Source organism: Camelus bactrianus, chromosome 2 (assembly GCF_048773025.1).
Source record: "Camelus bactrianus isolate YW-2024 breed Bactrian camel chromosome 2, ASM4877302v1, whole genome shotgun sequence".
In the NCBI taxonomy this organism is placed as follows: Eukaryota; Metazoa; Chordata; class Mammalia; order Artiodactyla; family Camelidae; genus Camelus; species Camelus bactrianus.
Window position 1 is genome coordinate 124,547,359 of NC_133540.1, and position 21,864 is coordinate 124,569,222.

A 21,864-nucleotide genomic window follows, 5' to 3' on the forward strand; every position below is an offset into this window, starting at 1 on the left:
GGAAGGCAGGTGACATTGGATCTGGAACTTCATGTCAAGAAGGATTTCCCCAGAGAGAGGATGGCAGGAAAGGCATTCCAGACAGATGGAGAAGTGCGAGCAAAAGCAGAAAGGTTTGACAGTGTGTGGCTTGTGTAGAAAACAGTGTGTAACCCAGTGTCATTGGAGCTTGGGGTCTGCAGGGGTGGTGACAGGATGTGACACTGGATTGTGGGGAGTCGCGAATGTCATGCCGAGGAGCATCATTTTATCCAGGGGGCCGGGGGGAGCCCCAGTGAGTAGTGCCGGGAGCAGCTGTGTTCAGTGCAGTGACTTGGGTGTCTGTGGAGGGCACCTGGGGGAAAGGGAGCTGGGCCTCAGGGAGACATGGGTCAGATGATGAGGGCCTGCAGGGCGAGAGTGGGAGGAGGCACAGCAAGCGGAGGGATGGATGTGTGGACTTCCTAGCGGTCAGGCTGTACAAAACTGAGTGGATAAGTCACAGGAGGAAGAGAAAAGGGCCAAAGAGGACTCCTGGGTTCCTACCTACGGGGATGGCGCTATGGCATCGAGAAGCAGGTTGGAGGCAGGTAGCGATGGGAACAGGATGAGTTCACTGTGAGACACACTGTGTTGAGATGCCTGCATTACTTTCCCCTACGTTCTTGCCTCCTGTCTCGCAGCTTCCACCCTGGTCCCCCCTATAGTTTATTCTCAACTCAGAAACCAGAATGATCCCCCTTAAGTCGGATCATGGCTGCTCTCCTGCTTAGACCCACCAGTGGCTCTCATCTCTGGGTAAATCCAAAGTCCTGAGTCTACAGCCCAGACTGCCCATGACCTCCCTGACCTAACTCCTATTACTGTCCCCTTGCCCAGTCCATTCCAGCCCTACTGGCCTCAGGACCCTTGCTCTGGCCTAGAACCCTTCACCCAGATGCCTGTCTGGCTAACCTCTCAGCTCCTTCTCAACTTTGCCCAAGTGCCACCTTAATGAGGCCAACCTGAACTGTCCTATTTAAAATAACGACACCCTCTCTCTCCCTACAATTCTGATATCCCGTCTCCTGGTCTGCTTTTTTATTTTCCATTTTACTTACCACCTCCTGACTTACCATAATGAGCTCATTTATTATATCTAATATTGATTGTCAGTCTCTCTGCCACCCCTTCCCTGACCCTCCCATGAGAATTCAACCCCACGAAGGCAGTGATCTCTCTATATCATGCTGCTGATACATCCCAAGAACCTAGAAGGGTGCCTGGCACATAATAATTAAGGAACACTGTGGAGCTGTGTAGGTCAGAAATGGTGGTCCTCTACTCTGAACACAGGTGGGAGCTGTAGAGTCAGAATCTGATGTCCACCCTGGGGCAGCTGTCCTGGGGGAGAGGACTTGAGATTTCTCTGCCTGGGTGGAGGACCTCCACCCTTGGTGGTCAAGGAAGGGGTGTCAAATTAGGGGAGAAACCCACCAGGAATCAACACAGCGAAGAAGCCATCCCCAGCGTCAGTCCCTCCAGGGGTGTCAAATGGTGTGAATACTTGAACCTTAGTTCTGCGAGGGGAATTCAGGCCACCTGCCTTCGTTCAGAGCACAGTGACTTTCAGGCTCGGGACTATGCGTTGCTCAGAAAGAACTGAGATTTTAGAGTCAGACGAATTAGGGCTCACAGCCCAGTTTTTCCACTAGCTGTGGACTTATGGCAAATTATTTGTCCTCCTTGTTCCTCAGTTTGCTCTTCTGTAAAAGGAAGATAACAATTATAATTTTATTAATATTACTATTATTATTCAATGAGATTGTATCAAGTGCCTGCATTTTATATAGGCCCCATTCCCGGCATAAAGTAATCACTGGAAGTGTTCATTCTGATGATGACGGTGATGATGATACAGGGACCTAGACATTTGCTGCTGTTGGACAGATACCTTTGACTCTTTCTCCCACTCGTATCTCTGCAATTGTCTGTGTGACAGTCATTCTTCTCCACTAATTGGCCTTTTCCATGTGAGGACAAGGCTGTAGGTCACTGTGAATTAACATCTTCCAACCCTCAGACACAACAGGCAAGAGAGATTCTCTCCTACCCCAACTGAATAAAATCCCAGGAAGGACTCTGCCTGGCCTGGCTTGGATCCCATGCCCGTCCTGTGTCAATCACTTGGTCAACTGGGGGTCTGTCATTCGCCAGCCAGGGATACCTGCTCACCCCTGTGGCCAAGGGTGGGAGCTTGTCACGGTGGTGGGTGGGATATTATGTTTCCTGGAGAAATAAGTAGTCTCCACTCCGTATCCTGCCGTCATGTCATTTGGCGTCACTGCATGGTTGTTTTTATGTATTTGTCACTAAATTGTGAGCTCCTGGGGCAGGGACCATGGCTTCTGTATCTTCACGTCCCTCCACCCCAGGATTGGGCACTTGACGAAAGGAAGGGCTTCTACCAATTCTGGCTGTTGGATTGAAGCTGGCTGACATCTGAATGTGAGCCAGGCCAGAGAGTAACAGATTCTGTAGATGACTCTCCCTTGGGGAGAGCGATGTGGGGCTTCCTGGGAGTCTCATAGGCTCAGATTTTAGGGTGTCCTGAGGCCCTCGGTCCTTCCATGAGGGCCTTTGAGATTCAGTTGAAGGAACACTGAAAATCAAGTGATAAAAGCCCCACTGTGGCTCTTCCGCACAAGCTGTGTGACCGTGTACAAATCAGGAGACTCCAGGGGCCATTATTTATGAAATGAGGAAGATGGTCTGGTGATGTCTTGCTTACAACTATAAAAGTTCTATGAATATGTTCATCTTTCTTTTTGACATTTTTGGATTTCTTTCGAACCTCTGTTCAACTTTTGGGCAATGTCACAATCAGGTATCATTTTTAAAGGTCATTGTGTTTATCTGGCACAACTTAGAAATTTGATGGTAACCTTTTCAGTTTAATATGAAGACTCAATTTAGGGGAAAAAAGAACATTGGACTGAAAATCAGATTCCATTCTGCCCTAATGAGGTGAAAGATATTGGCAAAATTGTTTAAGCTGTCTGTGCTTCGGCTCCCCCATTTGTACATAACACAGCTGGTATAGATCTGGTAGAAGGCAAGATCTGACTTTAACTTTCTAAGGTGCTGGCATGGGGGAAACAGCCTGTCTCTCTTTTTTCCTGTGAGCACATGGCAGCCCTTGTGCATCTCCCAGCCTCCCTGCGGCTCTGGGATTAAGGGCAGGCCTGGGGAGGTGAGAGGGGTGATATGCACATCTTCCATTTCATGTGTTCCAGAGACACCTGCTGCCTCTGCATTGCTTCTACCTGTAGTGTCATCTGCAGAGTGAACGTGGTGTTCGCTGCACCCATGGTTTTCCCTGCTCAGCATCCTCTCAGGGCCGGAGCACCTGAGATGAGCTCAGGAGTGATGAGGGAAAATGAGAGGTTGAGTAGAGAATAATTTCTTTTTCCTAATTGTCATCCCTACATTTGTTTTTTATTATGAAAAAAATGCCAATCACAGGGGTCTAAGGAAGAAGCCTTAAATGTTACTATTCATGTGAAAAACTTTCCTTCTTAATCAGTTACAATATTGAATATAGAAAAGCCGTGTGGTTAATTGATTCGTACAGTTTTGGGATTTTGAAAAACTATTTAAAATTTTTCCTTTTCTTTGATCACTTTAATTAACCAAGTAATACATACTTCATAGGAAATTAGAAAATGCAAATAAGCAAAAATTTTAATAATTAAAATCCCTTGCAGTTCCACCACCTGTTGGCATCCTGAGATACATTTTTGAGTCTTAAATCAGCATTTCCCCAGCTCTCACAGCATGTGCCCCCTCCCCCAGCCCCTGCACATCTGACCCACACTGTCTCCCTAGAACTCTTCCTCACTCTGCTCCCCACAACCCCGTTCACACCCTCCCAGCCCTCGAGACCTGCCTGCACTGACTGTCGAGACAGCCGGAGCCCCAAGCGCTGAGTCCTTCTAGCAACTGTTGTCCTGTGCCTTTGACACTTTAACTCACAAGGTCAAAACCTAAGGAACTCTTGGCCCAGCATATCCCAAAATATGTAATGAGGGAAATTAATTGGCATTATAATTTAAAAAAAGAGAGCTCAATGGCTGACTCTTGGTGTAAAGACAGTTAAGCAAATGTCTTTATACCAGAGCTGCCCAGGCCTCAAGCTTATTTGACTTTAGAGTCCCTTGTCCACATCCATTCCCTTTGGGAAATATCAGCTGAGTGCGACTATTTCATTTCCTAGGAGAGGAAGCCTCGTTTTCTCAGAGAGATTCGTTCGAGGACTTGCCTTATGACACACCGCTTGCGAGGGACAGAACTGGACCTTAGAACTCAGGTGTCTTGGCAGCGGGCCCTGTGCTTCCTTCAGTGGCCCACCGGGCCTTCGTTCTGCGCCATCTTTCCACCTGGATGTTTTCATTCGCCTGTGTGTGCACACGTGCTTCCTGTTTGCTCTATGAGATTAGGGACCAAGTCCTAACCTTTTCTTCTCTCTCCTCCAGTTCTGAAGTTCGTGCTCCGTGAACCATACTGGGTTTCCTGGGAAGGGTCAGAAGTACCCATCTGTTCTTGCTGACACAGCACCCATTCTTCTGGTACCAGATCTCCAGCTTCCTTTGAGAAGTTGGCCATGTGCTACTTCAGTCCTCCGTCCATGTGGTTGAGGCAGGTCAGCTCCATTCCCCCGATTCCCGTGTGACCTGAAATTAGCCAATCGGTGTATTCCTTTTTTTTTAATTTTAAAATTTTTTTACTGAAGTACAGTCAGTTACAGTGTGTCAATTTCTGGTGTACAGCACGATGTCCCAGTCATGCTTATACATACATATATTCATTTTCATATTCTTTTTCATTAAAGGTTATTATTGTATCCCATTGACCCCAGGAATTAGTGTTAGCCCAGGTGAATATAGTCAACTTTGAGATTCTCATTGGAACTATTAACAAAGAGGAGCTCTCTTTCCAGGAGTGTGCTAAGCTGGCAAAATGTAATCTTGGTGCTACCTGTAGCTACTTTGCCAAGAGCCTGTCAAAGAATAAAGCCAATTCAGAAAAAAGCAAAACTGTGAGATGGAAAGAGACAGCCTAGATGACATCATTTAAGAGCCTGGATCTATCTGTACCTGAAGCTATCACTGGCTCAGGGCTTCCCAGGTCCATGACCCTCTTTCCCAGTCCAATGGATTTGAATTTCCATTTTTGTATCTAGAAGAATCCTGATTAGTAAATATATACTTTCCTAGAATTTGGTTGCTAAAACATAAAGATTTTAAAGGGAATTTCATATGTTTCTACTGGACAAGAAGGATCAGGCCAAGACAGACTGAAAGGGCATTATTCCATAACCCCTAGGCCTTTCTTTCCTTTTTAAAGACAAAGAAGGGATGTTCAGGAGTATGTACTGGATGTATTTTCTATAGACTGGCTAAGGGAACTCAGCCAAAAGAAAGAAGATTATCACCATTTGTGAAAACAGAGATGATTATATATTTAATTTTACTGTCAGAACCCACCCTGGCAAATTCTCAGATACTCACCTCCAGAATGTGCTGATAGGAATTTGTGTAACTGTACAGACATCTATTGGATTTGAACTGAGTGAAAAGAGCTCTGGATTCAGGGTCCAACACATACTAGGTGCTCTCTAAATATTATTTCTACTATTTTCTGAATTTATTTTCTGGGAGGAGTAAAAATCACCAAATTGCATTTTTTATAAGTTAGATGGGGATAATAATTGTGTGCTTTCTTCTAAGGCAGCCCTGCTTAATATCACTGACATATAACACCTCTGAATGGTGTCCCCTCTTTGTCATACAGAGTTCTTCTACTTTTTCCATCACGCATTCATTCATTCATTCATTTACACTCTGTTAAACTCTAGATCAGGGGTTCTGCAGGGTGGTGAGGATACAGTGGTGTGTAACAAAGAGTCCCTGCTAGTTCACTGAAACAGCCTCTCATAGAAGACCCACCGTGTGCCTGCTGGTTGCCTGGTCCAATATTTGGCATCTGGACACAAAATTGAATGGATTGTGACTCTGTCCCTACAAAGCTAGCAGGCTCCACAGTGGTGGAAACCCCCCCCCCAACCATAGACCACCTCTTTGGTGGTAAGTGTCCCACCCTCAGGGATGGTGGGGCAGAAAAAGGTTGGGAGCTGCCATGATGGGTGATGAGGAGCCCCCTAGGAGTAAGTACTAAGCAGGATTGTAGTCAATCCTTGGATTTGGACAGAACACTAGCGAGGCAAGAGGTAGAGGGACCCTCAGGTAGAGTAGTCACATGGAGGGTGGTTTGGAAGAAATGATGGCAGAAACTTTTCAGCAGTAGAGGGAACAGGTGTGCCCTCACCTTTATAAAAGCCACGTGCTCTTACCATTGCTGTCACACTTTCATTCATGGGAGAGGTATGTTGGAGACTGAATTCAAGAGCACATTCTGAAAGCCAGAGACTGGCTACACCCAGCGTGGCCTGTGGCCTATGGCTCCCTGTCTCCTGGGTTGAAGCTCCAGGTGGCATCTCCATACCTGGTGACACTCACAAGAGCAACAAGACTGCCTTAGACTCTTCTTCCCCACAGAACCAGGGTCCATAATGCAAGAGACAGCACCTTTATCATAGTGGAGCTGCTTAGACCAGAATACACCAGCCAGGAGGAGGCAGTGCGGCCAAAGCCAGGCCCCTCAGGAGAGGCACTGGGACTTGGCCCTTCCTTGTCTGAGTGTTTCTCCTTCCAGGGCTTGTGTCTCAGGCTTAAACACTTATAGATTAATGGTTTGATGCAGAACAGTTTGATGATATATCCTTATCTTTAAAAAAAAAAAAGATTTTTTTCTGATTATAATTGAAGTGCATGCTCATATAGAAAAATTGAGGAATGTACAAAAGTTAAAAAAAAAAAGGGAGAAAAGTCAATACTGTTCATTATTATCATCCAGCGATAACCTTGGTCATATTTTGATACATTCTTTTTTTTCAGTTTTATTAGGTGGAATTATTACAGTTTGGCTGCACATATACATTATATTGCATGTAAATACATATATACAATATAGTACACATTTTTTTTAGTTTACATACATGTACTTATCACTGTTTTCTAAGAACAGATTAGAGCTTTAGCTTTTTAAACTTTCATAGTTACATGTTTTGATACATTCTTGACCCTTTACTTTGTTGATGTGTGTGTGTGTGTGTAATTTTAAAACAAAATCAGAACCAGGTTACATCTTTTAAATTTTAACTTAAAATCGACTCCTGACTTTTGGGGCCCTTGACACGGTGGGCTGGCCTGGGCTCTGTTCTCCCGCAGAAGCTCCTGGTAGCACAAATCAGAGACAAAAGATGGTTTAGTCTGTGAGCTTGAGCCAGTGTGGCCCTTCCGTTCCGGGTGTGCAGGTAAGTGAGCCACACTCACCCAGCCCCCATAGATTAAGAGTAAAACCACTGCTCTAGTTGAGGCCACGTGCTGCCGTAGCACAGAAACTCAGCCTCGGCTGAGAATACGATTTGGAAAGGTGACCCTGCGTATCATAAATGGATCTTTGGGTTTTGTTAAGGGGTTGTTTGGACAAGAATATATCTCTTGAAGCGTAGTGTTCATCTGAGGATTATGTAGAAGGTACATGAATCGGAAAATGTTTAAAGTGATTTTTCCCCCACAGAGAACAGTGGGGAAAATAAGTCATTTAAAACGGGCACTCAGTATATTTATCTTTCATGCTGTGGGGTTTACCTTGTAAAGCTGCTTTGTGAACTGGAACGTGCTGTGTAAAAATAATGTTAGCGTTCGATGCTGTTGCACTTACATGGAACAAATAGATACGCGTGTCCGTAGAGATATACACACAAAGCCTGCTTTCAGAATTAAATTTGTAATTCGCAATCTGAGCAGGTAAATTTGAAGGGCTTCTTTTTCTGCTATTAAGTTCACATGGTTTTGTTTGTATGTGTGGTTATAGATTTTGATGCTCCTACTTGGATTACTTCTCCAAGTGTGTGAAAGTGTTTCCTGTGAGAGGTATTAACATTTCTTTGTATTGATTTTATTTGTAAAAGATGTATCACAACACGTATGTGTAATTGTTGACACAGTTGGCTGGCTAACCAAGAGGGCTAGCCCTGGTCTTTGCATTCCAAGAGGCTGTAAACAAGTCATTTGAGCCGCAAAAGATGATCCCTTTCCAGGTCCCTCGTCTTATGCAGGTGGCGAAACTCCCTGGAAGGCAGGTGAGCCTGGGTCTGAGTGTTGACCTCGGCCAGTAAGAGGAGGGGCTCTGGTTAAGGGCCTTCTGGGGAGACTGCACTTACCTGGCAGCTACCCCTCCATGTAAATTGGTTCGAGAGACAGTTGGTCTTCGATTACTCAGAAGCTTGCCTCACAGCTCAATGCCATGTGCAGCTAGGTGCTTTGCAACCACTCTCTGACAGGTAATGGTGAGATTTTAATTAGTGTCCTGGACCCCATCTAGAAATCCATTCCAAGCCCATTTGCTTGCAGCCCAGCCTTCCTTGGGACCAGTTCCAGCCCGTTTCCTTGAAGGAGGAGACAGCAACCCCATGACTTCTGCTGGTAGCGGGAGTTTCGGCACCCAAATTCAGGACTTTCTTCTTAAGATTTAGCTAGTCCTCTGTTCTGACCTGGTGCTGGGGAAGTTGGGGCTCCCTCGTGGGCAGGGATGTGAGTCAAGAGCAGTGACAGTGGCCTATCCATTTTCTGGCCTCCCAGGATGCTATGCTTCTGAGGTGGAGTGGCCCAGACACCCCTTCAGTCATGCCAACAAGAGAATCCTCGGAACCCTCCATCTCCCCCACCCCACACCTGGTGTCACTGGCCCTGCCACTCTTCCTCATGGGAAGGTCTTAAACCCACACACCTTCCTGGTTCCCCTGCACTAATTCCAGCCTTCCCCATGCCCCTACCTTCTCCTCCTGCCTCCCTCAGTCTTCTCTCTGCCCTCATCACACTGCAGCCAGGGCAATGATCCCGAAACTTAGGAAATGGGGAATGTCTTAGTCAAGCTTTTCCAGAGAGATGCAACCAACAGGATGTAGATAGAAAGAAATTTCTTATAAGAAATTATCTCATGTGATTGTGGAAACTGAGAGGTTCCACAATCTGCCATCTGCAAGTTGGAGACCCGCGGGAGCTGGTGTTGCAAATCTCAGTCTGAGGCTAAAGGCTTGAGAACCAGGAGAACCAACGATGTAAGTCCCAATTCGAGGACAAAAGGCTGATGTCCTGTCTCAAGCAGTCAAGCAGAGAGAGTGAGTTCTCCCTGACCCAGGCTTTTGTTCTTTTCAGGCCTTTAACCAAATATCTGGGCAACCCATGGCCCTGTCAAGTTGATACAGAAAATAAACCATTAGGGAGAGTTTTATTCCCCATAACCCTAGAGAGGCAGAATCTTGTAAGAAAAGCTTCCTGCATGGCCCGGAAGCCACAGTTCCCCAAAGTATGCACCCATCTGCTTTTAGAGTCTGAGGCCCTGAGCAACCAAATGTTAAAAATGCAGCTCCTGGCCTCTCCCTGGCCCCGACCTACTGCATCGGGATCTCTGGGGCAAGGTGTGGGAGTCTGCATGATCACCACGTGCTTCGTCAACTGGATAGAGTCTAAACTCCTTAACTTGGATGCTGGACCCTTGAGTGTCTGATCCCTGACCATCAGTCCAGCACTGCGTCATGCGGTCTTCCCCTCTTGCCAACGCCCCTCACCAGGCTGTGGCCAGGAGGACCCCCTTGCACATATCCTCACAGTCCGCCCTACTTCATGCCTTTGTGCTACTTCTTCCTCCTGACACTCCCCCTCCTGTACTTTCCTCCCCCTTCTCGTCCTCTGGCTGCCATTGGCTCATCTTTCCAAACCCAGCTCAAGCATCCTCTGTACTCTGATGTCTTTCGGCTAGGATAAAGAGATATTTCATGCATTCAACAAATATTTACAGAGTCCTTTCCACACATCAGGCACTGTTCCAGGGTTTTGGAAAGGAAGACAAATAAATTTTTAAAAAAACACACATAAAATATATATGTCAGATAAAGGTGATATGGAGAAAAACAAAGCAGGAAAAAGTATGGGGAGAGCAAGAATTTGGGGGCTAATCAGGGCAGGTCTCACTGATAAGGTGGCATGTGAGCTGAGACCCAAAGGAGGACAGTGGTCCCAGGAGAGGCAACAGTATATACAGAGATGCAGTGAGAGAGCGAGTGAGATGTGGCAAGGATCTCTGTGTGGCTGGAGTGGAGTGAGTGGGAAAGAGAAGAGGATGAGGTGAGCTCAGAAAGGTCATGGGAGCCAGACCACATTGCCCTTTTTTGGCCATTGTGAGGCTCTGACTTTTCCTGAGAGGTGAGTCATCAGAAGGTTTTGAGCAGTGGAGAGACATGATTTGACTGGCTTTTAACAGACTCTAGATGGCAAGGTGGAAAAAAGGTTTGTGGCCATTGAAATGGGCCAGGTGAGAGGTGCTCATGACTCAGATCAAGGGCAGGATGGGATGGTGAGAAGTGATGAGATTCAGGATTGGCTGATGGAGTAGATTTGGGATGTCAAAGACAGATTTGAGATAAGGATGACTTCAAAAAATTTTTAACCATTTTTTTAATTGTGGTAAAATATAAATTACATGAAATTTACCATTTTTAAGTGTACAGTTCGGTGGCATTAGATATATTCGCATGGTTGTGCAACCATCACCACCATCCATCTTTACAACTTTTTCATCCTCCCAAGTGGAAACTCTGTACCCATTAGGTGACAACTCCCCAGTATCCCCTCCTCCAGCCACCAGCAACCACCGTGCTACTTTTTGACTCTGTGAATCTCACTACTGTAGGTACTTCACGTAAGTGGAATTATAAGGTGGTTGTCATTTGTGACCAGCTTGTTTCACTTAGCATAGTGTCTTCAAGGTTCATCCAGGGTCAAAATTTTTTTCTTGTTAAGGCTGAAGAATATATCATTTGTGTATATACCAGATTTTGTTTATCCATTCATCCATCAATGGACACTTGGTTTGTTTCTACCTTTTGGGTTGTTCGAATAAGGCTGTGCACATGAGTGTACAAATGTCTATTTAAGTACCTGCTTTCAATTATTTTGAAATTATCATTCCAGAAGTGGAATTTCTGGATCATATGATAATTCTATGTTTAATTTTTTGAAGAACCACCATACCACTTTCCACAGTGGCAGCATGCTTTTCATTTCCATCAGCAACAAGCAAAGGTTTCAATTTTTCCACATCCTCATCAGCACTTATTTTCTGTTTTTTTTTTAAATAACCATCCCAGTAGGTGTGAAGTGGTATCTAATTGTAGGTTTAATCTGCATTTCCCTAGGGATTGTTTTGTGATGTTGAGCATCTTTTTGGGGGGGGGGGCGGTTAATGAAGTATGGTCGGTTACAACGTTGTGTCCATTTCTGGTGTACAGCATAATGTTTCAATCATACATATACATACATATATTCCTTTTCATATTCTTTTTCATTATAGGTTACTACAAGATATTGAATATAGCTCCCTGAGCTATACAGTAGGACCTTGTTGTTTATCCATTATATTAATATATATAGCATTATATATGTATATACTACACTATACACACACACACACCACTATATATATATACACACACACACACACAAACACTATTATATATAGTAGTTAGTATCTGCAAATCCTGAACTCCCAACTTATCCCTCCCCACCCCTTTTCCCCCCGGTAACCATAAGTTTGTTTTTTCTGTCTGTGAGTCTCTTTCTATTTTGTAAATAAGTTCATTTGTGTGTGTGTGTGTGTGTGTGTGTGTGTGTGTGTGTTTAGATTCCACATGTAAGTGGTATCATAGGGTATTTTTCTTTTTCTTTCTGGCTTACTTCACTTGGTATGCATATACCACATCTTCTTTATCCAGTCATCTTTTGATGGACATTTAGGTTGCTTCTATGTCTTGGTTACTGCAAATAGTGCTGCTGTGAACATTGGGGTGTGTGTATCTTTTTAAATTAGAGTTTCCTCCAGGTATATGCCCAGGAGGTTGAGCATCCTTTCACGTGCTTGTTGATAGACTCCAAAATTTGACCTATGCAACTGGAAAAAGGGAGTTGCCATGAAGTGAAATGGGGAATATTGTGGGAAGAGTAGGTTTTGAAGGAAAAATACAGAATTAATTTGAGATGTATGTTAGATATTTAATTGGAGATATTGGTAAGCAACAGGGTATGAGTCTACTATTCAGGTGACACATCCAGCCTGGACATATAAATTTGGGAGACATTAACAAATAAAGTGTGCTTAAAATTGTAAGACTGGATGAGATCCCAAGAAAATGTTTCTAGAGAAGAGAAACAGTCTGAGGTCTAAGCTCTGGGGCGCAGTTATTTGAAGGATGGGCAATGAGGAAGAACTAGCCAATCAGATGAGAGGGAGAGGTCAGTGGTCAGTAGAAGGGTCCCTCTCATCTGATTGTATCCTGGAAGCCAAGTGAAGACAGCGTTTCAAGGCAGCGGAAGTGATTTCTTACGTGAAATGCTGCTGAAAAGTTGCACAGATGAAGAGTGAGAACTGGCTGTTGTTCTAGCAACAGTGATAAGTGAAACTGTGATGAGCTGTTTTGGTGGATTAGTCAGGTGGAAAGCCTGACTGGAGAAGGTTTAGGAGAGAAAGGGAGGAGAGGAATTAGTGACAGTGCGTATAAACAAAGTATTTGAGGAGTTTGCTATAAAGAGGTGCAGAAAATGGGGGATGTGGGATTAAAAGAAAGATTTTTTTGTTACTGGTAAAAATTATAGCACATTGGAACGCTGATGGGAGTGATCCACTGTGGTGATGCAGGAAGGAAGGGGGAGAATTACTGGAGCAATGTGATCATTGCCGCCCCTGTGCCTTTCTCTAGCAGATGTCTAGCAAAGCACCTCAGATACCGCCAAATGTACTGATGGGCTTGCATGTCTCCCCCCATGTCATAGATGAGCTGATGGAGAATCAGAGAGACTCAACACTCCCTCATGGTCACACAGCTAGAAAGAGGCAGAGCTGCAAAGTGAACCCAGGTCCAGTGGGCTCCAAAGCCTCCTTTTAAGAACCATGCTCTGTCCCTAAATGTTGAGTTAACCCGTTAGTTTCCCCATCTGTAAAATAGGGATAAGCATGAGAAAGTGTTAGAAGATTAATTGAAAAGTATTATGTATATTACCTGGCCCAGAGAATGTTATCCTCTGGGCACTCAGTAAATATTATTATTTCCTGTTATCCTTTTCCATTTCACTGCTGACTCCTGCTGCCAGACTCGATGGAAACTTTCCTCAGGATCTGGTGCTCAGAGTGCATTAATTGTGACTTTGTTAAACCTACAGTACTCAACCTCTAAGACCTTAACAGGTTCGCTGTTGAAATTTTCTCTGAAATCAAACCATTAGTGTGGATTTCTAAAACCCTTGGGAAGACATTGTGACTGGCTCAGCATTCAGTATCTTGGCTGCTGAATTATTCATGTCCCTTGATGGATTCTGAAGTCGGCTTCCTCCTGAGGAGGCGGATTCACAAATGAGACTTGAGCTCGTTGCTTTGATGTTTCAGTTGAGTGGGTGGTGAGGGGAAGGAAGCAGCAGGTGGCAGGAGGAGGGTTGCCAAGTGACTGGGAGACACCAGGCCCAGGAGAAGGGTGCATATGCTCAGAATCTGCTCGACAATTCCAGATGCTGAGAGTGGGGTGGGGCTAGCTGGAGGGCAGCAGACTGTCTCCAAAAACAAGGGATGTTTCTTGTTGAGGGCATAGGGTGAGAAGACAGAGGAAAGAAACATAATGACTACCTGCTATGTGCCAGACTGTTAAACAATGTCATCTTATTTGATTCTCAAAAAACAAAAACAAAAACAAAAACAAAAAAACTCCAAGTCTGGGTTATCCCTATTTTACAGGCAAGAAACTGAGGCTTCAAGATGTGAAATGACTTAAGCAATTTTTAAAAGATAAGAGTTGAGAAGTATATATATCAAACAGAATTAGGTTTGTCCATGAATGAGAGAAAACTAAAATGCAGTCCAGCTGGAATCCTCCCTGGGGCTGGCATGACCTTCCACTGGGTCAGAGATGCTGTCTCATTGTTCTGCCAACCTCAGCCTGTGGTGTCTACTTCATGGTCCAAAACGACTGCTCAGAAATAGGAGTCTCATCCCAGAAGAAGTAATGACACATCTGTTTATGTCCAGCCAGGCAGAACTTGATCACTTCGCTGCTCCAAGCTGGAAGGGAGGCTGAGAAATGTGGCATTGTGCCCATGGAAAAGTTAAGGGTTCAGATACTGGGTACACCAGTGATCTCTGCACAAGGAAGTGAAATCTAGATCTCTCTCTCACTCCAGAGGACCTCAGCTCCATCATCGTACTGCACTGCCTTCCTTAAGAGACATGCCATTGCCACCAAAATCTCCATCAGGCTTACCTGTCCCATGGACAACCATAATGGCTACAGCTGGGTCTCATCAGGTGCTTCCTGTGAGCTATGCTATGTGCCTTATAGCAGTATCTCAATTAATCCTTCAATAACCTCATAAAGCGGGAACTTTATTCTCCTCATTGTACAAATGAGGAAACTGAGGCCCAGGGAGATTATGTAGTGTGCCCAAAGTCACACAGCTAGCAAACATCCAGACATTGTCCGGCATCCACACGATGGCAGATAGGATCTGCACCCAGGCAATGCAGACTCCAAAGCCTTTGAGTTGTCTTGCTTGTCTGGTTCACGCGTGTCCCACTTCAGGGCCTCTGCTCCTACAGGTCTCTCTTCTGGACTCCTATTCTTTCAATTTCTCACCACCCCTTACCAAGTTCTCCTTCAGTCTTAACTGGAAACACACTGTGAGTCTGAATCCAGCCAGGCATCATGCTAGGTGCATGAGGAACTATGAAATACATCAGCTGAGGTCTCTACTCTTATGAAGCTTACAGTTTATTTCAACATCTAGCACCTAAATGTCCATAATATGACACGAAAGGGCCATAACAACCAAGTGGTTCAAAATGCACTGGAGGACAGATGAATGGGGTAAGTTTCTACTACCTATAAGGAGCTAAAGGACACTTTATATAGGAGGTGGAATTCCTCACACTTTCCCCTAATTTTCCAAGTAAAATTCATTTATCTTGATTTATACCATTTCTCTTGCATCTTTTCCTTCCTATTAAATTCTTATGTGCCTTCCTCTAGTGCCCCACCCGCACCTTATTTTGCTCCTGTTTGCCCTTCTAGTCCTCTGCCCTCTTGTCCCTATTCCCTTCACCAGTGGTTTTGGAGAAGAATGGCACATGTCCCTTATCTCCCCTCCCCATCCCACATTCTCTGCTTAACCACATCAGTCTGCTTCTGCCTTCAGCACTGCACCAAGAACTACCAAATACTCCAGCTTTTTCCCAGCCTGCAGTTAAGAGTCCAAGTCTTTTTTTCTCTTGATAAAAGGTAATATTCATTCCGTAGTTATTGGATATCCGGCATTTCTGTGCACTATCTGTGCACTGCAGCCATCAGTACAGCCCTACGAGGTGCTGTTGTTAATCCCATTTTACTGCTAAGAAACTGAGTTCTGGACAGACTGAACCATATGGCTCCAGCTCAGAGTCAGTGAAGCTAGGACTCCAGCTGAGTTTGGTTGCATCTGGAGTCCAAGCTCTTCATCGTTTCTCCTTCACAACACAGGAGATAATAGTATGTGCTAGGAGAGTAGAAGTGGGCCAGGAATTAGGCTTGTAGCCCTAAGAAACATGGCAGAGAATCAGAATAGCCCTTATGGGAAAGAGGAATGGGAATTACTATAAGACAACTCAAGTATATGGTATCAACATGGAGAGCACTGACGAGGTTGGAAATCTTAAGTACCAGTTAGTGATGTTTGAAAAGAGCTGAGGTGGGTGGGCTGATCTGATGTTGATAATACCAAAGATGTGAGGCTAAAGATGAGGTGGGCAGGGGATTTGAAGATATCAATAAGAAAGTAGTCAAAATGATTGGTTGTGGCTGAGAAGGAGGAATGTTAAGATAGAAAGAGACTCTTGGACTAGGAGAAGAAAGAGGGCAAGCTCAGAGAGCAAGTTTGGGAGAGTGAGGAAGTGGAGAGAGTGAAAAAGAAGAGACTGACTTGAGAGGAGGCAAGATGTCCCCATGGAGTAGTTCTGGGAGCGCCCTGGCCATGGTCACGGTTGTGAACGTGCACACACATCTCCATGTTGTACAGGGAAATGGGTTTGATGCTTCTTAATGTTCTACAAACTCTTAAAATTAGTTTTATGACACAAAATGGCATCTCTCCCCCCATGACACAGAGAGAAGACACCTTTTTAATCTCTTTCCTAAGATTCTCTATTAATTATGAAGACTTGAGTTTTTTAAGGCTGAGCTCTGAAATTTCATTAGTTACATTAGTAAGCAAAAAGGAGACCTCAAGTTCACCAGCAGGAATGGAAAAAAAAGAGTAAAGAAAATTTGATTTAATAACATTGAAGTCAACACATCAATAATCTTCCACAGAGAAACTAACTTAATGTCTATCAGCAGGGAACAGAGAAATAAATTAGAGCACATCTGTATGATGTGGCATATGAAGCAGCCAAAAATAAAAATGAGGAAATTTGCCATTTATACCTCAGTGAAGCTGAAAAATATGGAAAATTGATTGACTTTTGAAAAAAATTGTACAGAAATGGCATAACCTCCAAGATATCTGGGAAATTTTAAAAAGATCATGGTGCAAATGAATGTGTATGTGTATAAAAAATGGTGATGAGTATAATATGATATGCTACATAACATAACATATTTTCCAGGTAATGCACACGACCCTTGGAGTAACCTTCCAGGAAAAGAAAGGAGAGGACGGGTCTGGCAGCCCTGATAAGCCAAAAGTTCTGATAAGCCAGAGCAGTTTGGGCAGCCTTTGGTGGGGATGGCTTGGGGACTTTAATTGCAAGACACCATGAACAAATGGAGACAAAGTGCCCCAAGACATTCTGTGTGCACAGCGTGAGACCCTCTCTGTTACCGCCACCTGGAATCTGATCTTGTGTTCAGTCTAGGGTGTGCCCATGGGGAGTTTTCAGACGTCTCAACTTTATACCATGCGCTATGAGACAACACAAAGAAAGTCATGTTGTTCTTGCCGACACAGAGGTTGACACGTAAAAGGGAACTGGTCACCCCCAAGGATGAGGAGGCAAGGCTCACTTTTTCTGGGAAGTCTTCTTTTCTATTAGACCGTTCCTCTGTGCTTTCCTAGTAATGGATGCCTCTCATGGCACTTTGCACCCTGAAACTTACCATGTTCTCGTCTGACTCTCCCACGGAATTCTAATATTTTTGTGGTTGCAACTTCAGTTGTCTCCTGGGCCAGCATGTCCCCTAGTGCCCAGCATAGAACCTGGCACATCTGAGATACTCAGTAAACGCGTGAATGAGTAGGTGCTCGAGTGGGACAGCGAGGCGCTGTGCGGTGCTGTGCTGAGAGCACGCGCTTCAGTTAGTCCTGTCTTCTTATCTCTTGTGACTTTGCAGAAGTTGCTTAACTTCTCTGAACCTCAGTTTTTCATACTTAGAATGGGGAGAAAAGTGCCAATTTTGCAGGGTTGCCATGAGTTTTCTCTGAGATTATGAGTGTGTGTACAGCACCTAGCCCTGTGCTAGGCATATAGTAAATCCTATAAAATTGGTGTTTATTTTTAACACAAATGACAACCAGGGGGTTAGCACGTTCAGCATTCACTTACCCCAGATACTCTGAGGTACTCTTGGATACATGACACTGGAAGCCAGAAAAACGACTAGAATCCTGCGCACAGGTGGTGAGACGGAAGAGCTGTGGGCTCAGTGGCTTCGTTTCATTGTGGAGTCTTCTGGGAGGGTGAAGGGACTTCCTCCCCTTGTCTTTGACATCAGAGAGTGTTGGATTCCTGATTTTCAAAGGAGCACTGTTCTCTCAAGGCTTCACAAGATGGCAGGCTCATCTCACATCCGTCTACAACTACGTGCTTCCAGACAGAGCTCTTGATTCCTTCACTCAGTCATCCGTTTAAGAAATCTTTAGAGCGTCCACCTTGAGCCAGGCCCTGGAGATGAGCCATGAGGTACAAAGACCAAGCTGCTCTCTCTCTTGGAGCCTCCATTCCAGTGAGGGAGACAGACAATAGACCAATAGCTCGGGCACACGTAGACAGTGAAAAATAAGTTCTTAGGCTGCATCCTGGATATACAGTTACTCTTCCTCCAAGCTCTGCAGGCTCTAGGTAAACCATTGTTATTATATGTGTCACCTCTAGTTGCCTTTCTCAACAGTTATTCTGTAATCACACACACATACACACACACACACACACACATACCAGTTACCCAAAACTTCCTCTCATATAATGCTTCTGTATGACCTTCTATTTTATAATCACCTAATCCACCTGATTTTCAACTTTTTTTAAAGCAATGGAAACCTTTTACATTTTTCTAAACTGTATTAGGGAAGCCCCAGTGTAAGAACAGGTCTTCTCTGGTCAAAGAGACACCTGCTGTTTCCCCACCAGGCTCCCTGCAATGGCCCTCAGTCTTACCAAGGGACTCAGGGCTATCAGGGATACAGTTTGAAAACCATGGGTGAAGTCTTAATAAGCAGTAGGAAACTGATGATGAAATTACAGTTTAGTTCACTAGACAAGCCTCATGAACAAGGAAAAACCAGCACCCCACGAAGGTTAAAGATCAGTACATATGGAACTGTGTGGTGGGGACTTCTAAGAAGAATGTTTCTTCTCTTAAATGCCCAGGGGAGCCAGTGGAGTGCTCAGCACTGACTCCTAGTCATCCTGGTCATCTAATACTCCCAGTGAGGGCAACACCCACGTCAGAGCCCACCTGGCCCCTTGATTTCTGAGTCTTTTGACTTTCTTGCCTCCAGAGATCTTGTCCTCCACTCCGCCTCAGCCACACCCTCCTTTCACCACACCTTTGACCTTGTCATCGCCAAAAACCTGCCTCTGTCCCCTCCTACCAGCGTATCGACTCCTGAAAACCCCTCAGCTGCCTCGTCCATCTCTCCCTGTGTCATACTCACCAAATCCCACCCTGGCCCATGATGACCCACCATCCTTCCTCGCCTTCCCTGGACTCCCTCAGCCAAATGTGGCTGAGGAATATCTCAGACAGAGCAAAGCAGGGAGCTGATTTCATAAAGATGGCTTTCAGCGCTGCCCCCCAAGCTGGACAGTCCACTTTCCCCTCCCTAAAAGCGAGTTCACACCTTCTCTGTACTCCAGTTCAGCCCACTGTCAGTTCCTGACATCACCTCCTGCCTCGCTGAGAAGGGAGAAGCCACTTGTCACCTCTCCAAGGTGACAGCCCCATCGTTCTCCAAAGTCCCACTCACCGGTTCCACCCAACCCTTTCCTCCTCCTCCCATGAGGACATGCTCGCAAAACCAACCAACGTGTGCTACCTTCTTGGGGACTCTGGCTTTCACTCTCTGTTCACATTCCTGGGGCTCCCCCTCCACGTTCTCCATGGGGTCGTTTCCATGGTCGGGCAGATGTGCTGTGGAATCTCAGGCCAACAACGAAGCTACCCTGATTCTGCGCGCCCTTCATCTCCAGCTCAGATTCCTTCCTCTGAACAACAGACATTTCCCTGTTTGCCTTGGGGCCGTCTAGAGGCATATCAGATTTGCTTGGTCTAAAACAGAATTCTTGCTTTTCTTGCCCACTCCTGCTCTGTGCAGTCTTTCTCACTCAGTAAACATCTGCCAGTTGCTCAGGCCAGGAACCTGGGAGTCATTCTCAATGCCTCAGCCCCCTGCCATCCTCCTGCCCACCTGTCTTCTCCTGTCCACACAGCCACCACGTGGTCCTGTCTTGTTCCTGAAGTTTCGGAGAACGGTCCGTCTTTCACCGTGGAGTGCAACGTGAGCAGTGGGGTTTTCACAGATGGGCTTTATCAGGAGGAGGAGGGTCCCTTCTGTTTCTAGTTTGGTGCGTGTATCTGTCAGGAAGATGTATTGGATTTTGTCAAGTGTTTTCCTGTGTCTATTGAGACAGTCGTGTGGCTTTTGCTGTTCATGTGCTGCATGACATTAACTGATCTTCAGATACTAAGTCAACTTTGCATTCCTGGCATAAATCCCACTTGGTCAGGGTGTATAATCCTTTTTATGTACTGCTGAGTTCTGTCTTCTAGTGCTTTGTTGTGTTTTGTTTTCAAGGGGTTCTTTTTGTGTCCCAGGTGTTTAAACCCTTCGCTGGTGCCCACAGCACTCCCGCAGACGCCGTCTGTGGGCCTTCGGGCAGTGTCACGCTCGCTTTGCTTCCATCACTTCCCTGTCTCACTTCCCTGCACCCTTACAGGTTTCTCCTGGGGACAGGTGCTGATAAATCACTTCCACACAAATCCTCTTCTCAGGTGCGGCTCGTGGGGGTCAGCCTGAGTGACCGTCACGGTCACAGACATCTCTGGTCACATGGCCCCTCACCCCCACACCCGCATTCCTCACGCTAAAGGGCTTCTGTGCATTTTCCTGCAGGTGATCTATGCCCTGAACACCCGCCAGGATGAGGCTGAGGCCAGCATGGAGGCGCTGCGCGAAGCCCACCAGGAGGAGCTGCGGGACGCGGTGGCCGAGACCGAGGCCAGGCTCCTGCAGGACCAGGGCCGCGCGGGGCAGGAGGCCCTGCTCCAGCGCATCCAGGCCCTGGAGAGCGCCCTGGAGCTGCAGAAGAGGCTGACACAGGAGGCGCTGGCCCAGTCGGCCACGTGCAGGCTGGAGACCAAAGAGAGGGAGCTGAGGGTGGAGGCCGAGCATGCAGAGCGGGTCCTCAGCCTCTCCAAGGAGATGCTGGAGCTCAAGGCCGACTACGAGAAGAAGCTCCGGCACCTGAGCGGCCACGAGGCGCCCCGGTGGGGCCGGCTCTCCCAGGAGGTCCCCGACCCCAAGGCAGAGCCGGGCTGCGGCCCCGAGATGCGGGAGGTCCTGCTGGAAGTGGAGCGGCTCCGGGCGGAGAACCAGCAGCTGAGCAAGGACTACGCCCGCAAGGCCGAGGAGCTGCAGGCCACCTACGAGCGGGAGAACGAGGCCATCCGGCAGGCCATGCAGCAGTCGGTGAGTGAGGCCCTGTGGCAGTGGCAGGAGAAGGAGACTGACCTCCGGAAGAACTTCCAGGTCCAGGAGTCGGCCCTGCAGGCCCAGGTCCGCAAGCTGGAAGGGGATCTGGAGCACAGAGGCCGCAAGATCAGCGACCTGAAGAAGTACGCCCAGAAGCTGAAGGACAGGATTCAGGTAAGGCAGGGCCTCTTCCGGCCTCCAAATGGGGTGGTGAGCATGGCCCCTAATACTGAACACCTGCTGTGTGTCCGGCACTCACTGTGCAAAGCACTTGACTTCTGCTAGAGTGAGCATTATTATCACCACTGAGTTCAACTACATTCACTCAGCAAGTATCTGTGGGACACCTACTATGTGCCAGGCCAGGGCTGTGGGCAAGAGACACCTAGCTGGACTTGACCGCTGCCCTCAGAGAGCTGTGAGACTTAGAATTTACAAATGAGAGGATAAAACTGAAATTGAGATGCTTAAGGACTGGCCCAGCCGGGCACATGGCTAAAAGATTTTGAACTCAGGTCATCTGAATTCTAAAGGCCCCACTCACTCCTAAGAACTTGCTCATCCTAAAATCCTTGGGACTTTGTGGAAAGCCAGACCGTTGACAAGTCAGTTATGTGAGCCCCGCAGACTCACAGAGCCCATCTCTAAAAGTAGCAGCATCTAATATTCCTCCTACCCCCTGAGCATTTTTTCTGCCCCAGATACTTTATCTCATTTAATCCTCTACAGAAAGGTTAAATAA

At 46.1% G+C, this 21,864-nt stretch overlaps 1 protein-coding gene across 3 annotated transcripts in view; it reads left to right on the top strand.

Annotated features, from left to right (window-relative positions):
- The window catches only part of FAM184B (family with sequence similarity 184 member B), a 101,901-nt gene that overhangs the window by 33,823 nt on the left and 46,214 nt on the right, over positions 1-21,864 (top strand). For all 3 annotated transcript variants that reach the window (XM_045508702.2, XM_045508700.2, XM_010973018.3), the window contains exon 2: positions 20,544-21,296. In XM_045508702.2, the coding sequence (XP_045364658.1) occupies positions 20,544-21,296 (753 nt within the window). The remainder of the gene's footprint in view (positions 1-20,543; positions 21,297-21,864) is intronic.